Source organism: Polistes canadensis, unplaced genomic scaffold, assembly GCF_001313835.1.
Source record: "Polistes canadensis isolate GaletaPanama2010 unplaced genomic scaffold, ASM131383v1 scaffold_74, whole genome shotgun sequence".
In the NCBI taxonomy this organism is placed as follows: Eukaryota; Metazoa; Arthropoda; class Insecta; order Hymenoptera; family Vespidae; genus Polistes; species Polistes canadensis.
In genome coordinates, this window is record NW_014569621.1 from 344,996 (window position 1) to 363,050 (window position 18,055).

The 18,055-nt window shown below is 33.2% G+C and overlaps 2 protein-coding genes across 2 annotated transcripts in view; both read right to left on the bottom strand.

The window, feature by feature from the left end:
- Positions 1-3,297: 3,297 nt before the first annotated feature.
- The window catches only part of LOC106786439 (uncharacterized protein DDB_G0271670-like), a 34,171-nt gene continuing 19,413 nt past the window's right edge, over positions 3,298-18,055 (bottom strand). Inside the window, exons 3-9 of the mRNA XM_014747847.1 lie at positions 10,796-10,858; positions 6,835-6,902; positions 6,596-6,710; positions 5,113-5,281; positions 4,680-4,828; positions 4,458-4,582; positions 3,298-4,258 (exon numbers count right to left, since the gene is read on the bottom strand). Of these exons, the coding sequence (XP_014603333.1) occupies positions 3,796-4,258; positions 4,458-4,582; positions 4,680-4,828; positions 5,113-5,281; positions 6,596-6,710; positions 6,835-6,902; positions 10,796-10,858 (1,152 nt within the window). The 3' untranslated portion in view covers positions 3,298-3,795. The remainder of the gene's footprint in view (positions 4,259-4,457; positions 4,583-4,679; positions 4,829-5,112; positions 5,282-6,595; positions 6,711-6,834; positions 6,903-10,795; positions 10,859-18,055) is intronic.
- LOC106786440 (glycine-rich cell wall structural protein-like) lies at positions 7,030-8,008 on the bottom strand. Its single transcript, XM_014747848.1, has 2 exons — positions 7,347-8,008; positions 7,030-7,202 (listed from the first exon to the last, which is right to left on the bottom strand). Exons 1-2 carry the CDS (start codon positions 7,915-7,917, stop codon positions 7,174-7,176), a joined length of 600 nt encoding a protein of 199 aa, XP_014603334.1. The 5' UTR covers positions 7,918-8,008; the 3' UTR covers positions 7,030-7,173.

Genomic DNA, 18,055 nt, shown 5'->3' on the forward strand with positions numbered 1-18,055 from the left:
ACTCATCTCTATCTTTCTTTCCTTTTTTTTTTATCTTTATTCATTTCTTTTTCCTTTAGATCGGGGCTTCTCAAAGTAAACAAATTATTAAACGAGCAATAATCGAAAATTCATGTTAAAACAGTTTGGCAACGGTACACGTATAGTAATGTTTACGAGTTTATGATAGCGATAAAGAAAAGATAAAGTTAGGGTAGTGAAAATGTTTGCTCGGATAAAAGGGGGTAGTTTAGTGGAAAACTTTGAGAAGCCCTGTTCTAGGTCGTGTGTTTTACATACATGCATACAAAATAATCTTGCCAACAGTCCTTTTCTCTCTCTCTCTTTCTCTCTTTCTCTCTCTCTCTCTTTCTTTATCTCAATCTTTTCTCTTTTTAATCGTTAGCATAATTACATTAGTTATTCTTCTGTTTAATTTTTCTCATCGATTTTCTACATAAGCATATTACATTTTCTCTTTCTCCCTCTCTCTCTCTCTTTTTCTTTTTTTAAACTACGTTCAGTTAAATGTCTTACGTTAGTGTGCTCGTCATACTAATTCCGAATACGATCACTATTTTCTTAATAGTACGTAAATATACATCCATACATATTCGTATTAGATAAAATTGACTTTACGATAGCAGAGAATGCTCCAATTCTTAATCATTTTTCTTTCCCTCCCTCCCCCCCACTTTTTTTTTTATATACATCGATTCATTCGTATCGTTTCCTTCTTCTCGTTGGATCAAGAAAGTCTCGTTTCCTGTCTCCTCGCAAGGGAACGTTCTTTTTCTTTTTTTTCGGATTAATTTTGTGCGTTTTAGCAATGCCTTTGTTCTTCGTTACGAAATAAAATTCATTTTCTTTCTTTTTCCTATTTCTCTTCTTTTTTTTTTTTTCTTCATTAAGGATAACTTCGTTCGATCGATCGTAAAACACAATTTGATGAGAATGCTATTCAATCCGGCTTGTTTACATCACACTTTGAAAACTATTGATTGATAATTAATTAATTATCATTACGGCGATAATAATTGACGGTCTACGTTACAGTTAATCGATGACGTAAAAACGCTAATTAAAAAATACGTATACGTACCTACACACACAGGCACGCGCACACACATAATACATAAGTACATATGTATGTAGGTATTCATTTATTTATACTTATTATGTCTTTCTATTCTTTTTTCTTTTTTTTTCTTTTTTTTCTTTTTTTTTTGTTTTTTTTTTAATTACTACTGATATGTGCCTCTCTCACATTTCTTTCCGCGTACGCCAATATTTGCCTTTTTGTTTTCTTCTTCTTTGTTTTTTTTTTGTTTTTCACTCTCTGCCATGCATTTCCTTCTTTTCTTTCTTTTATTTTGTTTTTTCTTAAATATTTTTCTTTTTATTTGTCAACAACAGCGTTTACTAGATCTCTTCGTTTAAAAAGACTATCACTATCACTAATAATCAATGAGCACGTGATAATAATTCGTAAATGTTGAAATTTGAAAATTGTATCTTCGTCGAGTCGTTCAACGAGCTCGATATTTTTTTTTTCCTTTTTTTTTTTTTTTTTTTTTTTTTTTTTCTATAGTACCATATAATACCATTTTATAAATTTTTTATAACAATGAGATATCGTTTAGAACGACAACTTTAATTACATTATTATTACGATACGATCGAAGAAAATAATCATTATGATTTTTTTCTACGCGCAATCTCTTGAGACTTTCTTATCCACGAGACGAAGTTTCTCGTCGTCTTTTTTTTATCTATTATTTTTCCTTTTTCTTTTCAACCTCCTCCTCCTCCCCCCCCCCTATTATTTTATCAACAAAGACAAATTATTATCGGCAGTGCGTAAATTAGGTCGGGGCTTATATTCTTTGGTTTTCGTTTTTATGGAGGACAAGGGAAACGATGATACGAAGTATAAAATTAAATCGACAAATAAATCTATCAAGAAATTTATCAAAATTCTCGTAATATACGAAAATCACATTCGCAGGATTAAAGAAATTATTTTCCTAACGACTCAAACATAAATCATCGGGCTGCAAATCGAGACACATATTTCATTCTCTCTCTCTCTCTCTCTCTCTCTCTCTCTACTATCGTTTATTTATTTAATTTCTTAATTTGTTTGTTTATTATTTCTTTCTTTTTTTTTTATTTCCTTTTTTTGATATTGCGATTTCATTTGAGTATCATTGTCCTGTGCAAATATCTCGTAAAAAAATTTTGCTTTTGATTTTCGCTTGGTGAGAAGATTTTTACACTTGCTCAGGACGCGTATGTGTATAAATGAGAGATTAGGGTTGAGGAAGGGGGACATTGGTAAAGGGAGGAGTCTGATTAACCAATTAGCTTTGATATTGTCATTTTTTTCTATGACGAGTATTATACTCGTCAATCACAGCTAATTGGTTAAAAATCCTAATTCGTTAGTATAGTCGCTAATAATAATAATAATAATAATAATAATAATAATCTTACAATATAATCCATAGAACATCTTAGATTCATTTTAACGAGATCACAAATCGTATACCATTTAATGGTTCATGAGTTTAATCATTTTTAAGATTGTATTCTACTTTTTCCTTTCCTTTCTCTCAACAATATTACTTTTATTTAAATTATATTGAAAATATGAGAGAAAGGAAGAAGGAAGAATAAAAAATACGAGAAAGATCAAATCGATTTGGAGAAAGAGATTCTTTTAACTACAAAATCACGAACTTTTCACGAAGATCTATTTTTTTATGTGTATACTATGTTTATATATATATATATTATAAGGTATACCCTTTTTTTCTTATCGTTTTTTATAATAATTATAATTGATAATAATAATAATAATAATAATAATAATAATAATAATAAAATTTCTTAGGCTATCCATCGCACGCGTCATTTTATCTGTTTTTTCTTCGAACGTATTTACATGTAACGGAGATACGTTAAAACAATGATGAAAGAAAAAAATTAATAATAATCGATTTTAATTGATAGTTTTTGTTCTTTTCTTTTTAACGAATAAGAATGAAATGCTAATGATCAATACGATGGTCTATAGGATCGATCAAAACTTAATCGTGATTAATTAATTACGAAAAAAATTCGAAAAGGGAAAAAGAACAAAAAATGTATGATGTCCTATGTATATATATATATATATATATATGTTTATGTATACGGCGTACTAAGTGTTCGAACTTTTTATAACGATATTAATTAGTCCGCGATTAACTCGATATGACAGTTTACTAAGTTTTTGGCCGCTTCTAGATTCTTGTTAATTTTATCTTAATTTTTTTTTCTTCATTCTTTTTTTCCTTCTTATAAGTTTTACTAATATTTGTCTCTCATACATTTTTAACTTCTCCGGTGTATCAGCATATATGCATCAACTTTTTGACGGCACATCCCCCTGTTCCAACACATTTAACATCCCTTAATCATCTGTTCGAGCTGAGTCACAGAATCCTCGACGAATCCTTTTAACAATCCTTTCTTTTTTTTTTGCCTTCATTTTACTTTAATATTCATTTACATTTTTCTTCTGAATTTTTCGATAATAATAATAATAATAATTTTTTTGTTTATATCAACGGTTCACATCCGATTTGTATTAGATATTTCTATCTCTCATTGTAAATCCCGTTTTTATAAATGTGAATATATAAAAAAGAAGGATCAATCTGTGACTCATCAGGTACAATGCACCAATTCCTTGAAAAGTCCTTTTCACACGTGACCCAATGTCACGTGTCAACTATCTTAATCATCGATGATCTAATCTAAAGATCAATTCTACTTGTCGTCCCTCAAAAGGGCTTCCTCAGCTTCCTTCCGTCTCGCTTTCGCTTCCTTTTTCGCACGTTTCTTTTCTTCCTTGGCCAATTTTTTGGCTTCCTTTTGCCTATTCTTCTCAGCTTTTTCTTCCTCCTTCTGTCTGGCCTTTTCCGCTTTTTCCCTTTCCTTCTCGCGTTCCTTTTCTTTCTTCAATTTTTGTATCTCCTGTACAACCGAAATTTTCGGCTGGACTGGTGGCCTTTTCGACGTCGAACGTCCATTCGTACCGTTCGTACCGTTCGTAACGTTCGTTGTTCCGTTCGATCCGTTCGTCGACGATGACGACGATGACGACGAGGATGACGACGACGACGACGAGGATGACGACGTGGTCGTTGTTGTCACCGTTGTCGGAACGTTGTTCGACGTAACTCTTGTACTCGGTGTTGTTTCCAATTGCGTCACAATCTTCTGAGCACATCTGCAATATCATATTTATTTCGTTATCGTTGTATTCACATTGCACATTATTATCGCAATTTTTTACGAATTATTATTTTACCCAAAAAAAAATGATAAAATGAATTTTCGTTTGTTCGTTACTTTTCTTTTGTTTTTGTCTTCTTCTTTTTCTTGTTGCATCGTATCAAAATTTATAAGAATTATTATTTAACATTTACCGTATTCTAGTTGAGGCCTTTCCAGCACGATAATCTCTCTGGAATTCTTTGATAGGCGGTAATCTACGATTTTCTCTCATGACGTCTTCTTCATCAGCCACTTGCTGAATTGGATCCTGGTATTCCTGTCGAACGAATATAATCGATTATAATACAAATGAATAATAATAATAAATAACAAAATTGTGTATAATAAATTGAAACGTTCGTCGAAGAACTAACTTGAATACGCAGTTTCATCGATTGAGTTTGAGAACGTCTGAGTGTCGCACCGCTTGGTTGTCTCACTCTCGTTGGTTTACCTAAGGTGGAACCGGTACTTCCGGTACTACTAGCAGACGACGATGTTGCCGAAGACACGGAAGACACTCCTATATATGGAAAAAGAAAAAATATAATCGATATTATTTTTGATATGAAATTTTGAAAGATAGGATATATGATATATCAGGTTATCCCATAAGTTCCTTCTTTTTCTTTTTTTTTTTTATGCGAAATTAATAAACGATATGTGTTGTGTTATATATGAACACGTACTTTGAAAGAACTGTGAAACGATTGAAATTGATGCAATCGATGAAAATGATTTATGGAAGAACCTAATATATTCACGTTTACAAGGATTAATTATTTAATTAAGAATATTTAAACGAACCGGAAATAGATGACGAACCACTGGCCATGGAATAAAGAGAAGCAGAAGCTGGTACACTTCCTGTTCCCCATCTCCCTCCTGGTCCAGAAACTCCAACGCTTACACCGATTCCCATGTTGTACTCCGATGCGCTTTGAGGTAAGACCCATGATTTTCCAGACATCGAGTACTATAATGATACGTAATTATAAAGTTTGATTAAAGATAGGAAGAACACACTTGGATAGATTAAAGAATAATATACATATATATTTTCTTTTTTTAATCTAAATCAACATTTTCTTAGAACTGTTTTAGATTTCTTTCAGTATACTATAATTTGATCATAGAATTAACACACGGAATTACGGATTTGTTCGTTAATTTTTAAGACAAACTTCGCGTTTTCTATCTCTTTTAAACGCATTGCTGAGTTTAACGCATCCTTTAATTATTATACAGATTTACGAGAACACAAGTACTCTTCACGTAGCTCGACGATGCTCGGAATTTCATTTAAGAGGGAAAATATGTTTTCCGACGGGTGGGATGTACGCCCACGTGAACAAGCTGTGCGTGACCTGGAACCATCCAAAATCTCTTGGAATATCTCTCCCACTCTTTCTCTCTCTCTCTCTCTCTCTCTCTCTCTCTCTCTCTCTTTTTCCTTTTTTTTTCTCGTTAATATAAATCGGAAAAAATAATAATCCGATTACTGTGATCAATTTCAATGAAAAAGAACGTGCGCGCGTATCAGTTATATTTTTAATATTAACAAATTTTTCTTTGAATGAAATTACTTTTAAAAATTTCTCACCGAACTATTTAATTAATAATAAAAAAAAAAAAAATGTTTCCTTTAATTAAATCTTTTTTAAAATTTATTTATTTACGAATAAACATTTCTTTTGGCCTACTTTACGTATTAATGTACAGTAAAGAGATGTGCTTTAACGCGACAAATTGAAAGCAGCTTTCGATGAAACGAAACGAAACGAAACGAAACGATATTTGGTTTTTCTTTCTTTTACATAAACGTACATCTCGGTCCTACACACACGGCCCTTTGGAAATTGGTCAAGAGGTGACGAAAAGCTCACTGAATCGGTTCCAATTACACGTGATTTTACACTCCCGCGAACGGTTTGACGAGCTTGAATATTGCGTTTCGTACACGTATACTATAGTATCTCTCCTTCCTTTGTACGTCATAGGTTCGAAACTCATAGCTGTTGAGGTAAATTTGATGAAAGATAATACAAAAGAGGAAATCGATCGAACGTGAACATTAGAAGAACATAATTGTTCTCTTTTGTTTTCTAATAATGAATGATATTATGGGGAGAGAAAGTGTATGATCATAAAAATTAATCCTGTGACTTTTAAATTATTTACTTAAATAAAAAATTGATTTTACAATTTTTTATACGTTCCCTTGACGTCATCGTTTTATACGGACGAGGAAGTAACATTTTTCTTTTTTAAATAAATAAATTGTACTTACATCTCGTGGAATAAGAGTTTGCTTCAATCGAAGAATTTTTGCTCTGCATATGACACATCTCAACGGTAAGAGACGTTGCGACACAGCCATCTGAATCGTTTTGACAAAGCAACGTCTGCAAACGGGAAGATGTTGTTTTTTTTTTCTTTTTTTACGTAATCAATTTTATAAATAACGAATTTCTTTATTGAATTTTTATTTCTATTACATTTTTTTTGTTGTAATTGCATAAGTTTTACCTGCAAACTACACGATGTCCGCACGGTGCCGTTTGCATCGTAGCTCTCGCGTTCACGCATATTACGCACTGCAATTGAAAAATAAATCCGTGTTTATTTTTTCTCTTTTTTTTTGTTTTTTTTTTTCTATCTTTATTAGTAATATAGATTATTTAATTTTTAAGAGAAGAGGAGTGAATTATAATAATGGACGAGTTTTGATTGCAGTAAAATATTCTTTATTCGTGTGATCTCTACTTCCTTGTTTTACGATTAACAAAATAACTTGATGAATATTTTCTACAGTACTAAAAACTATTTTATATTTGATATCATAAATTTGATGTCGATGAATCTCCTTCATTCCATTACTGTAGATATACCCGTTCCTAAAAGATAAAATATATACAAATATTATTACAGAGCCCTATCCGAAAAAAATACGTCAGATCGTATTTGACATATGTGAGTTCGAAGGGTTGCATTTAAAATTATTTTCGATCAAAAATCCATGATATTACATGAAACCTTACCCGTTAATGTTGTTTGTGTAGTACTTCTTTTTCTAGAATTGTGTCTACTACGATAAATTCGAGCTTCTCTTGCATGCCGTTTTCTGTTTCTGTTTGGTTGATCCCCACTTTGTCCATCACCTCCCATACCTCCACCCATACCACCTTCCATACCAGCTTCCATACCAGCTTCCATACTAGCTTCCACACCACCTTCCATACCACCTCCTATACTACCTCCTATACCAGCGTGCACACTACCTTCCATACCTCCTCGTCCACCAAAATTCCGTTGTGCATTTCTACGATTAACCGATCTTTTCATTGTTCCAACTCGATAAAATTCATCTTCTCTTACATTTCGTTTACTGTTTCTGTTTGGTGGACCTCCACCTTCTCCACTACCTCCCATACCACCACCCATACCACCGTCCATTCCACCTCCCATACCACCTCCCATACCACCCCCCATACCACCTCCCATACCACCTCCCATGCTTCCACCCATACCACCCTGCATTTCACCACCCATACCACCTTGTGCACCCATATCAGCCCCCTGTGCATCTCTACGATTAACCGATCTTTTCATTGTTCCAATTTGACTTCCAACTCGATAAAATTCATCTTCCCTTACATTTCGTTTACTGTTTCTGTTTGGTGGACCTCCACCTCCCCCACCACCTCCCCCACCGCCCATACCACCGTCCATTCCACCTCCCATACCACCATCCATTCCACCTCCCATACCACCTCCCATACCACCCCCCATACCACCTCCCATGCCACCTCCCATACCACCCTGCATTTCACCTCCCATACCCCCCTGTGCACCCATATCACCCCCCTGTGCATCTCTACGATTAACCGATCTCTTCATTGTTCCAACTTGACTGCTATTGCTGTTAGTATTGCCATCTTCAGGTGGGTTTCCAGGTGGTGGACCAGGCGGTCTACCTCCTGGGGGATGAGGAAAAGGACCGCAATGTCTATGTCTTCTTCCTCGACCCGAAAATTCATTCACCGAGTCATCGTCAAAATCACTGTCATCGTTATCTTGGCTCGTCTAAGGGAATAAAAAATCAAATGAAATCATTTCTCTCAATCGTTTAGATCTATAATTTATGTTATATTCATTATTATATATACTTTTAAAAAACACAATATACTTACCGCCAATTGAAGTATCACGAAAAGTATGGGAATTATTAACGTGAGTTTCATGTTTCTTTCAGAATACACTAGAAGAGACTGTCCAGTTGGTTTTACTTGTTGGCTTTATAAATACCTTTGACAATGTTAACGTATTAATTGTTATTGTATAATTTGTCTCTTTTTTTTCTTTTTTCTATTATTATTATTATTATTAACTCTTCGTCGCTTATTTTCTATATAATATAATAGGTGATGGAACAGAAAGAAAACATCAAATGACTATAATGAAACGGACATGAAATCATAACACGTACGACCAACACGCAGCTTTAATCGTTGAATAATTTTACTCCTATATAATTATATATATGCTCGATTGCTCTCAGCTTTTGTTGTCTTCTTAGAAATGTTTATACGTTCTCTCTTTTTCTCTCTTTCTCTCTTTATGTTTTGTTCGCAATCATTCATCACCGTCAAAATGGTCGCACGAAAAGTTCGCGCTTGTTACTTCTTTTAACGATCAACGTTTTGATATCTCTGTGTGTATTTATGTTTATTTTCGAACAAAATTATTACACAAAGTTATGTAACATTACATGTAGAAGATTGATTTCCTTTATGTGTTAACACAGATAAATTTGAACGATAGCTACGCGAATTTCAAGATCACTTCCGGTTTCTTTTATTTTTTTGTTACGTCGTCATTATTACATACACGATAGATATATACACATACATATCTTTAATAATTTTTTTTTAACTACTTCTACCTTTTTCTATTTTCGAAATTGGATTCAAAACGAAACGTTATATTTATTTAAATAAAAAATTCCTTAATATTATATTTGAATTAATTTTGTTACAAAAAGAAGAAGAAAAATTTGAGTGAAGTTTGATATAGCGGAACATGCATAAAAAAAAAAAACAAAAAAATGGAGGTAAAATTTCGAAACAAAATGAAAATAGAACACAAGTATGACAAACGCTAGCGGAAATGCAGTAGGTGACACTCTAGCTATTGACAAGGGAAACAACGTCGATCAATTTTAATTCGATCTATCGTTTGATCGACGTTTGATAATTCGTAATCGACGTAAGCAAATTAGGCTTCGCTTTAATCGGAATATTAATAGGCAAGGGTAGGTTCGAAGGGATTATCTGACGTGTCAGAAATCGAAGGGTCTACGTGTCGTCTTCTTCTCTGTTTCTCCATCAGTCTTGTTCATCGGCAGGTTAATCGAGTTTCGCAAACCACTGAACTATCAATTCAATCGGAAACGACATCTTTTCCGGGCTGGCGCACGTCTTTCAAAAAATATTCAACCAATTTTTTGTGGTACCCTTCGTTTATTTTATTATCACAAAAATAATTCTATTTTTATATATATATATATATGAAAGAAATAAAAAGTATATTATATTTCAATGATATAAGATAAATGATATTCAAAATGAAAGATCCTTAAAATAGAATAAAAATGTGAGAGAGATATTTCGCGTTAAAATATTTGCCCTGTATAAATGCAAATTTTCTCTACGCTAAAAAAAATTCTCGTAGTTGTAATATAATATAAAAATATCGTCCTACCTGCTTTTGACATTTGTTTTTTTTTTCTTTTCTTTTCTTTTCTTTTTTAAATATCGACGGAAAAAGGACAGAGAAATGTCGGAGAGTAAGAAAAATATTTCTCCTTCTTTCCTTTGAGAGAGCTAAAAGGGAGAGAAATAAAAAAGAATAAAAAAGAAAAGAAAATCCGGAGAAATCTCATTTTCTCGGCAATCGTCGATTCCCTTTCTCGGCAAAATTACAAATTAGGCTTGATTACGTCTTGTCTTCCGTCGTGCTAGGGACGACCTAACAAAATTATCTTAAGGAAGCTTCGAAAGAGAAGGTTTCAATAGAAAATAGCTATGGGAGGGCAATGAAAGAAGCCCTTCGTCAAATCTTTCATTGTGGACAACCCTTAGCAGTGTTAATTGGATTTACATTTTCTTTTTCTTTCTCATTCTTTCTCTCTCTCTCTTTTTCTCGATCGTACAATACCACAATCTCTGATTACATCCAACAAATTCCTTCCACTCCAGTTATCCAAACTATCCCTCTCTTCTTTGTTTCTTTTTTTTTCTTTCAAAAAAAAATCGTACAATTGGCCAGATTTCTGTATCGCGATTGTAAATGACGGAATATTAAACGCGTTTTTTTTTATACAATCCATATCTATCGATAACAAAGCTCCATTCGTTTATTTTTATAACCACCGCGTTATTTAATTTTTCTATCGATTACGATTCTCCCTTAACAAAGTAACACTTACTTCGTCCTCCTGCGAAGAGGCCAATTCCGGTTCGTTTTCCTCCAACTTCGTTAACAATTTATCCTGTAACAAAAAGAACAATAACAACTATTAAAATCGAACGAATAATCTTTTTCTTTTCTTTCTTTTTTTTTTTTTTAGATGATACATGGTTGGAGAATGGGGTTAGGAGATTACAAAAAGTCAAGTAAAAATTTGAAGTAAATTTGTCGTGTGTGTACAAGATACCTAATACATCATCTCTCTCTCTCTCTCTCTCCTTCTATCTATCTATTTATCTATCTAGGTCAGGGTGGTCTCCAGATATTAGGGGATGATGCGCAAAATATCCCCACTACTAGGTAACGCGTCGTACAACCGAGGTGACTTTTCATGTTGACGCTCGACTCTCCTCCTTCATTTTAACTGGACCGGTCAGAATATTCGGCAGAGCGAATTTTCTTTGCCTACCATTTTCTCTATTTCGAAATTCCGTCGTCATCTTTTTTATTCCCATGAAAATTATTTTTCTTTTCCCCCAGACTCGTAGGAAAGCTTTCGCTTAAGCTTCCGTAAACTTCCGCGACTTATTCGACTTATTCTCGGGGACAAAATCCATTTTAGTTTTTTTTTTATTTCTTTTTCTATTTATTTCTTTCTCTATCTCTTTTCTATCCAAATGTTTTTCTTTCTCTATATTATTCTTAGAATATATATATAAGATTATTCTGGAAAAATCTTGACCGAACGATGAAACGTAACTTTTCCGGAGAAAATATACGCGAGTGATAAAAAGAAGATAAAAATGAAAGAGAGATAGACAAGAATAAGAGAGAAAGAGAGAGAGAGAGAGAGAGATAGCTTTGATGTAATAGAATTTTAAGTTACGAGGGATGCTTTCGACCTTCTCGAATCGTCCAAGCAGCCGAGAAAAATCTTTGAATTCGATTGAATGAAAAATCTTACGATGCTTTTCGCGAAAGGAAGAAAAAAAAGTAAAGAAGAGGAATTGAAGATCTAGTCGGAGAAAGATACTTTGATTTTACCTAATTTTTTTCTTTCACTTAACCTCCCTTTCTACGCACACACGCACACACACACACACAGACACTCTCTCTGTCTCTGTTTCTCTCTCTGATTTTATATAAATATATATATACAATATTTCTCTCTGTAAAAGATTTTTGTTATCGTAGTTTGACGATCGAAGAGGTAAAAATCAGAGAAGGTGGATTGAATTTTTATTGAATTTTATCTGAGTTCTCGTCGTAAACAGAAAATGATTGGAGTGTTTTTCTTTTTTTTTTTTTTTTTCAAGGTATGAATCACTTCACTCCACTCTCTCTTTTTCACCCATTCCATTTATCTATCTCTCTCTCTTTCTCTGTTACAATTTCACTTTTTCACAGTCATCGAGCAGTAGTTCGTCGTTGCCTTAGACACTTAGTTACATGCAAAAAGGAAGAGGTGAATTATATCGATCGATTCCTAGTAGTACGGCTCGCATAAAAATAGCGCGTGTAACTATTATGAAACGAGACTATGATGTTAGACGGTAGACCAAATCGAAAGCTGTCTATCTAAAGTATCGTTTTAATTCGTCTAACATTATTATTATTTTCTTTTCTTTTTATATCTTTTTTTTCACGAAAAAATATACAAAAACCTCAAAAAAAAAAGAAAGAATAGAAAAACCATTTTAAGAAAATTATCGAAAATTATTCTAACGAGAGAAATAAGAATTTCTTTCGATTGAAACAGCAACGACGAAAAAGAAAAGAAAAGAAAAGAAATTTCGATACTCGATATGTAAATAGTATTATGTATTTAAAATTAAAAAAAAAAAAGAAAAAAGAAGAAAAAATGAATTATTATTATTATTATTATGAAAAAGAAGGTAAAGAATAGAATGATCGATCGTTTGAAACTCGACGGTAAATAATTGGCCGAAGAAAGCAATCTCTCAAATAAAAAGGAATCGTGGAAGAATGGTAGGCCGATTACGGGACTAAAGTGGATTCGAATCGTTCGATATTGTTAAGCTAATTATTCCAGTGGGCGTTTTACGAGGGTACGAAGCGATTGAACGTTTTGATCGTTTGTTCATTCGTTCATTCGTCCTTCCGTTCGTTTCTTCTTCTTCTTCGTGAGTAGTACGCCTTCATCATTGACACACTAGAGTTTAATTATAGGATTCGTTATTTCCAATCAAACCATTGCCGAGAAAGAGAGAAAGAGAAAAACTTGAAAAGCTTTTTACGTCCATCACAATTATTTCCACGAATGTGCAGACGAATTTTATATTTAGGAAAGAGGAATGGTTATAACGGGGGAGGGGGCTGGCTGGAAGGGAAAAAAGGTGATCGTTTTTCCAATTGATTTTTTTAAAGATATTAAATGTTATCTCTCATTGTTTCGTTGTTTCATTTAATTATTTCATTTATTTATCATACGTTTAATCGATCATTAATATTTATTTAATTAAATATATTGTGTGTGTAAATAATTATGATTTGAATTTTTATGAAATTATTGTACGATATTGAAAGATTATATACTTGTATTATATTGAAAATAGATTATATTCATCGATTATTTATAATAAAAATTTTCGTGCACATTCTAGATAGGAAAATCAATATTATTTACAAAAAATTATAAAAGAAAAGAAAAGAAAAAAACAGAAATAATAGTCAATAGCATTGAAGCAAACGTCGATCGAGCAGTTAATGGGATTTCCATGTGGAAATTGTCTGATTTCCACTCGATGTCGATGATGGATGGATGATACATACATATGTAGTAGGAATATATCGGACTATCGTGCAGGATGGTCAAATTTTCGTTGGTATCGTAGTATTCATTTCGTTATAAGCAACGGTTTAGTCGTCGGTGGGGAATTCGTAAATCGATTTTCTCGTCTCGTCTAGTCTCGAGGACCGGCTGATAACTGCATGCTGCTCGTTCATGAGAGAACGAGAGAGAGAGAGAGAGAGAGAGAGAGAGAGATGCTGAAGCGTTCCATTAAAAAACTCATCGTCGAGTAAAAAAAAATCAACAAGAAAAATTCATTTCAACTGTTACAGGTGTAAACGAAAAACATTTTGCATTTCGAGCAAGAGAAAACGAACGAGTTTAAGATATTTTGTGTGTTCGTTATACATTATTAATTATATGTTTTTATATTCTCGTCGTTTTATTTAAACTAACACACTACCATAAATGTTGGTGATAGAAAATAAGTAGGAAAACACGTTACGCTCAATGTAGACCATTGAAAAGCACCTTTCTCTCTTAAATCGAGCGTATGATTCGTGTTCTCAAACCTAAACGATTCAGTTTCCATCGGAGATCTTCGACGGCAAGATCGCATCGAGTACAAATATCTTTTCGTTATCTACAAATTTTATCGTTTAGTTTTCTTTTCTTTTTCTTTTTTCTTTTTATTTATAAAAATGTTTCCGAATTTACTCGTTTCTCTTCTCTGTCGTGTCATATCTATCAATAGAGGTAATTCATTATATAATCTACGGTGTTTTGCAATTAATATTATGTTCATAGTTTATATGTATTGTTCTTCTGTGTGAAATATCGTTGAAATAATTCAACTACGTGTATACTACGCATAGGTGAATAAAATAAAAATTAAAGTGAACAACATCATGTGAGAAATATTGTGAAAAGATATATGTAGAGTATTATTATGAATTTACTAGATCACTGTGCCGACGATGAACGCGTAAAAAGATTATAGTCTCGAATATAAAATAATGCAACTTTCTAGATATCCTACAAAAGCAAGAGTGTATGTCAGGAAAGTTACTAGAAAAAAAAAAAGAAAAAAATACTATAGACCTTTTCTCATAACATGATTTATATTTTTTTTTTCTTTTTCTAAGTGGATCAACTTCTCTAATCTCGATACAACGTTTATTTTATTCCGAGAAATTTTATTAACCTATTCTATATAAATAAAAGTAAGAAAACAAATCTTACGGGAACGTCGGCTAAGAATCTGTGTCGTCAATTTAAAATTATTATTCCGTTAGAAATTGTTCATTATACTACAAACGCAAGACTTGCATCTACGAAGAATAGAATTGCATTAATAATTTCTTCTTTATTTTGTCATAAAATTGCAACAAATACGTTAGGAATCATTTGCATTCGTTTCTGACGCATATTCATTTGTATTAACTTTTGTATAAACTTTTTCTTTCGTTGCTTTCTTCGCAAGTAAAAATCCATTAACGTGATATCTGGGGATCTTGCAGAGCCAAGGAATTGGTCCTCTTTGACCTATTCATCAAAAAGGGTAAAGGTCATTTAACCATAACCCGTACTGGTACCGCATAATCTATTGGACAAGCACCCAATTGCATTCATAAATGTTGACGAAATAACAACGAAATATCTCTTATCAATTTTGATTGCAATTCATTTAATAGAAAATCTAAAAGAGACTGTGCATGTGTTCTTATGCAATGTCAACGAAACACCTGTCAGTAATCATTTCGTATTTTTATTATAACTTTTTAATTAAACATTTAAGATGTATGTATTGACTATATCGAATGTTACCTAATTTCTAAATTTTACTTTCTCTTTTCTTTTATTATTACGGTAATCACAATTAGGTTAGATCTTAGAAGAAATCGGAGAAACCACATAAAATGACTCGTAATATTTCATAGCTTTGACCCCACTTCTAAATTTTATTTAATAACCGGAAAAAGTTAGACGGTCGTAACGATTTCTAAGAATTTGATCGTAATCATTGATTTTATAATAACAGTTAACCATTAGCTAATCAAAAAAAGTTACATTTCTCACCCTTTTTTTATTTTTCTTTTTTTTTTTTTTTTTTTGATATTTCGATGGATAACCGTATGTACTGTAATTTTGATATACTTATATTTAGAATAATTATTCAAATGCCATTGTAATTATCATTTAGTTCATGCTACAGTGTTATTAGGTCAACTTTCATCCGATCTTTCACATTTGTAGCTCACATTTGTAGCTCACGTTGTTTAAATCGACATGCAACGTCATGCTTCGAATAACTCGAGGAATTTAATGTAAGTGAAAAGTAAATTCATGAGGAAGATTAATTGATTGACTCTTATCGATGACCACCACGACTAAGACGATGACGAAGACAATGACGAAGACGATGACGATGACGATGATGATGACGATGATAGGAAAACATATGACAAATAGATTGACCATGATGATTATTATGTGTTTCTCATCGAAGGATTCTTGCTTGTGATATCGCAAAATGAGAAAGAAAAAAAAGGGGAAGATAAGTTAACAGGGGCGGTGAAGGGGGGAGGGTGGTGGAGGGTGTTTGCGATCGGTACTGGCGTGGGTGCACGCGACATCACGTGACCACTGTCAGGTTCAATGACGAAGACCACGTGGAATGGCTACGGCCGAGTGGCGCCGTTCTAATGACGTTCCCTTGCTCTTACCTTTTTTTCTTTTTATTATTATTATTTTTCTTCGTTCTTTTTTTTTTTTTGTTATTTATTCTCCACAGATACCGGCATTCTGTACACGATGCTCGTTCCAACTGGCACCTGTCCTCTTTGCTGTCCGATCGATCTCGATCGAGATGTCGAGTATCTACTATTCACTAGGTAACTTTGTTTTACGTTTATGTTAATACATACATCTGTAATAGATATATATTGTATATATGTATATATCCGGTCCTTTTTCTATTTTATTCGATCATTTTATTTTGTAGTTTTATAGATATGTGTGATAAATGTATTAGTATATATATGTGTGTGTGTGTGTAACACATAACTCGGCGTTATGTTATCGCGTCACGTTAAAGGACGGCAATACGTTCGATACTAGTCAACCTCCACACCACGTTCATTTACTGTGTCGAGTAAAGTCGAGTGAGTTTTGCGTCGATCTCGTAATTCCCATTGCGAATTTAAATTCATCGTCTCCTATATCTCCAGAGTCCTTTCATTTACGTTCAAAGATCGTACTCTCGATGAAATTTCTATCTTGGGAACGACATTTTCATTCGCAATAGGTAAACCTTTCAAATTTAACATTACGTTCCTATCAGTATATTTCTGCATGTTTACGCGTAATGTCGGTGATAAATTAGAAATTTGGAACGTCATTCGATTTTACCCTTTGAATAACGTAAAGGGATATATATATATAGATAGATATTTAGTTCGCGGTTTCTGCCACTCCGGATAATTAAAATACTTTTTAGGAGAATTTTAGCATTAAACGAAATTCGAACGATCCCTATCTTCTTTCTATTTCTATATTTCAAAGACGAAATCCACGAGTGGGCAACGTGTTGAGCGTATTGAATCCGCTATCCTTACGAAGAAGTAACTTTGATAAAAGGAATCCTACGGTCGTTTACATTCACGGATACAGCGAGAGTGCACCAGGCGAAAGTGCGAATGCCGTGAGAGATGGTATGGCTTTTTTTTCCAATTTTATATTTAGAAATTAAATGAATATTATTTTTCATATCTAATATTAAATAAATATGATATCATTTATCTTATTATTAAAATCAATATTATTTTGTATTTTCGTGTATTACAAAATAAACGTTTTTTATCATTTAACTTACAAGTTAGAAAATACCTTAAAGTTGTGGGTGCATAGGAAGGTTTATAATCTATATACATATACATATATATGTAATAGTTGAGGTACGAGGAACAAGAAGGTCTAGCGAGGACAGCCAAGTGGCTGTCATTTGAATACTTCATTTCTTTGAAAGTCGTAAAGGATTTGGCCCAGTTAGTCGTAGCAAAAGAGTCGATGGGTGAAACTTGGCTTGGTCCATTAGTAACTGGTAGGAGTAGTTAGAAGAGTGAGAACAGTACTGTTGTTTAAGCTGCTTTTCGTCGAATCTCTCGCCTAGAAAAAAGGGGGAATGACGAATGGTAGCTCGAAAAAGTTTGGCACGATTTTGGTTAACCGTATATAACATACGAGCAGAAAAGACAATTAAGTAATACTGACGTTTGTAAATTTGTTTTTTACATATTGTTTTTCTTTCCTTAAGTTTATCTGAAACGTGCCGATTACAACGTCATATTGGTCAATTGGGTCAGACTGTCGACGTTACCGTGGTATAACACGGCCGTGGAAAATACGAGACTAGTTGGTGCCCATGTGGCTCGTATGATCAGTTGGTTGGACGCACAGAGAGCTGTTCCACTATCAAATATTCATGTTATTGGATTCAGTTTGGGTGCCGAGATAGCTGGATTCATG

Bases quoted from the DNA above. Each gene is read 5' to 3' on its own strand.
- LOC106786440 (XM_014747848.1), bottom strand. From the start codon at position 7,917: ATGAAAAGATCGGTTAATCGTAGAGATGCACAGGGGGCTGATATGGGT. The intron at 7,203-7,346 runs GTAAGGTTTCAT...TTTATCTTTTAG, and splicing joins TACACAAACAACATTAACGG to GAACGGGTATATCTACAGTA.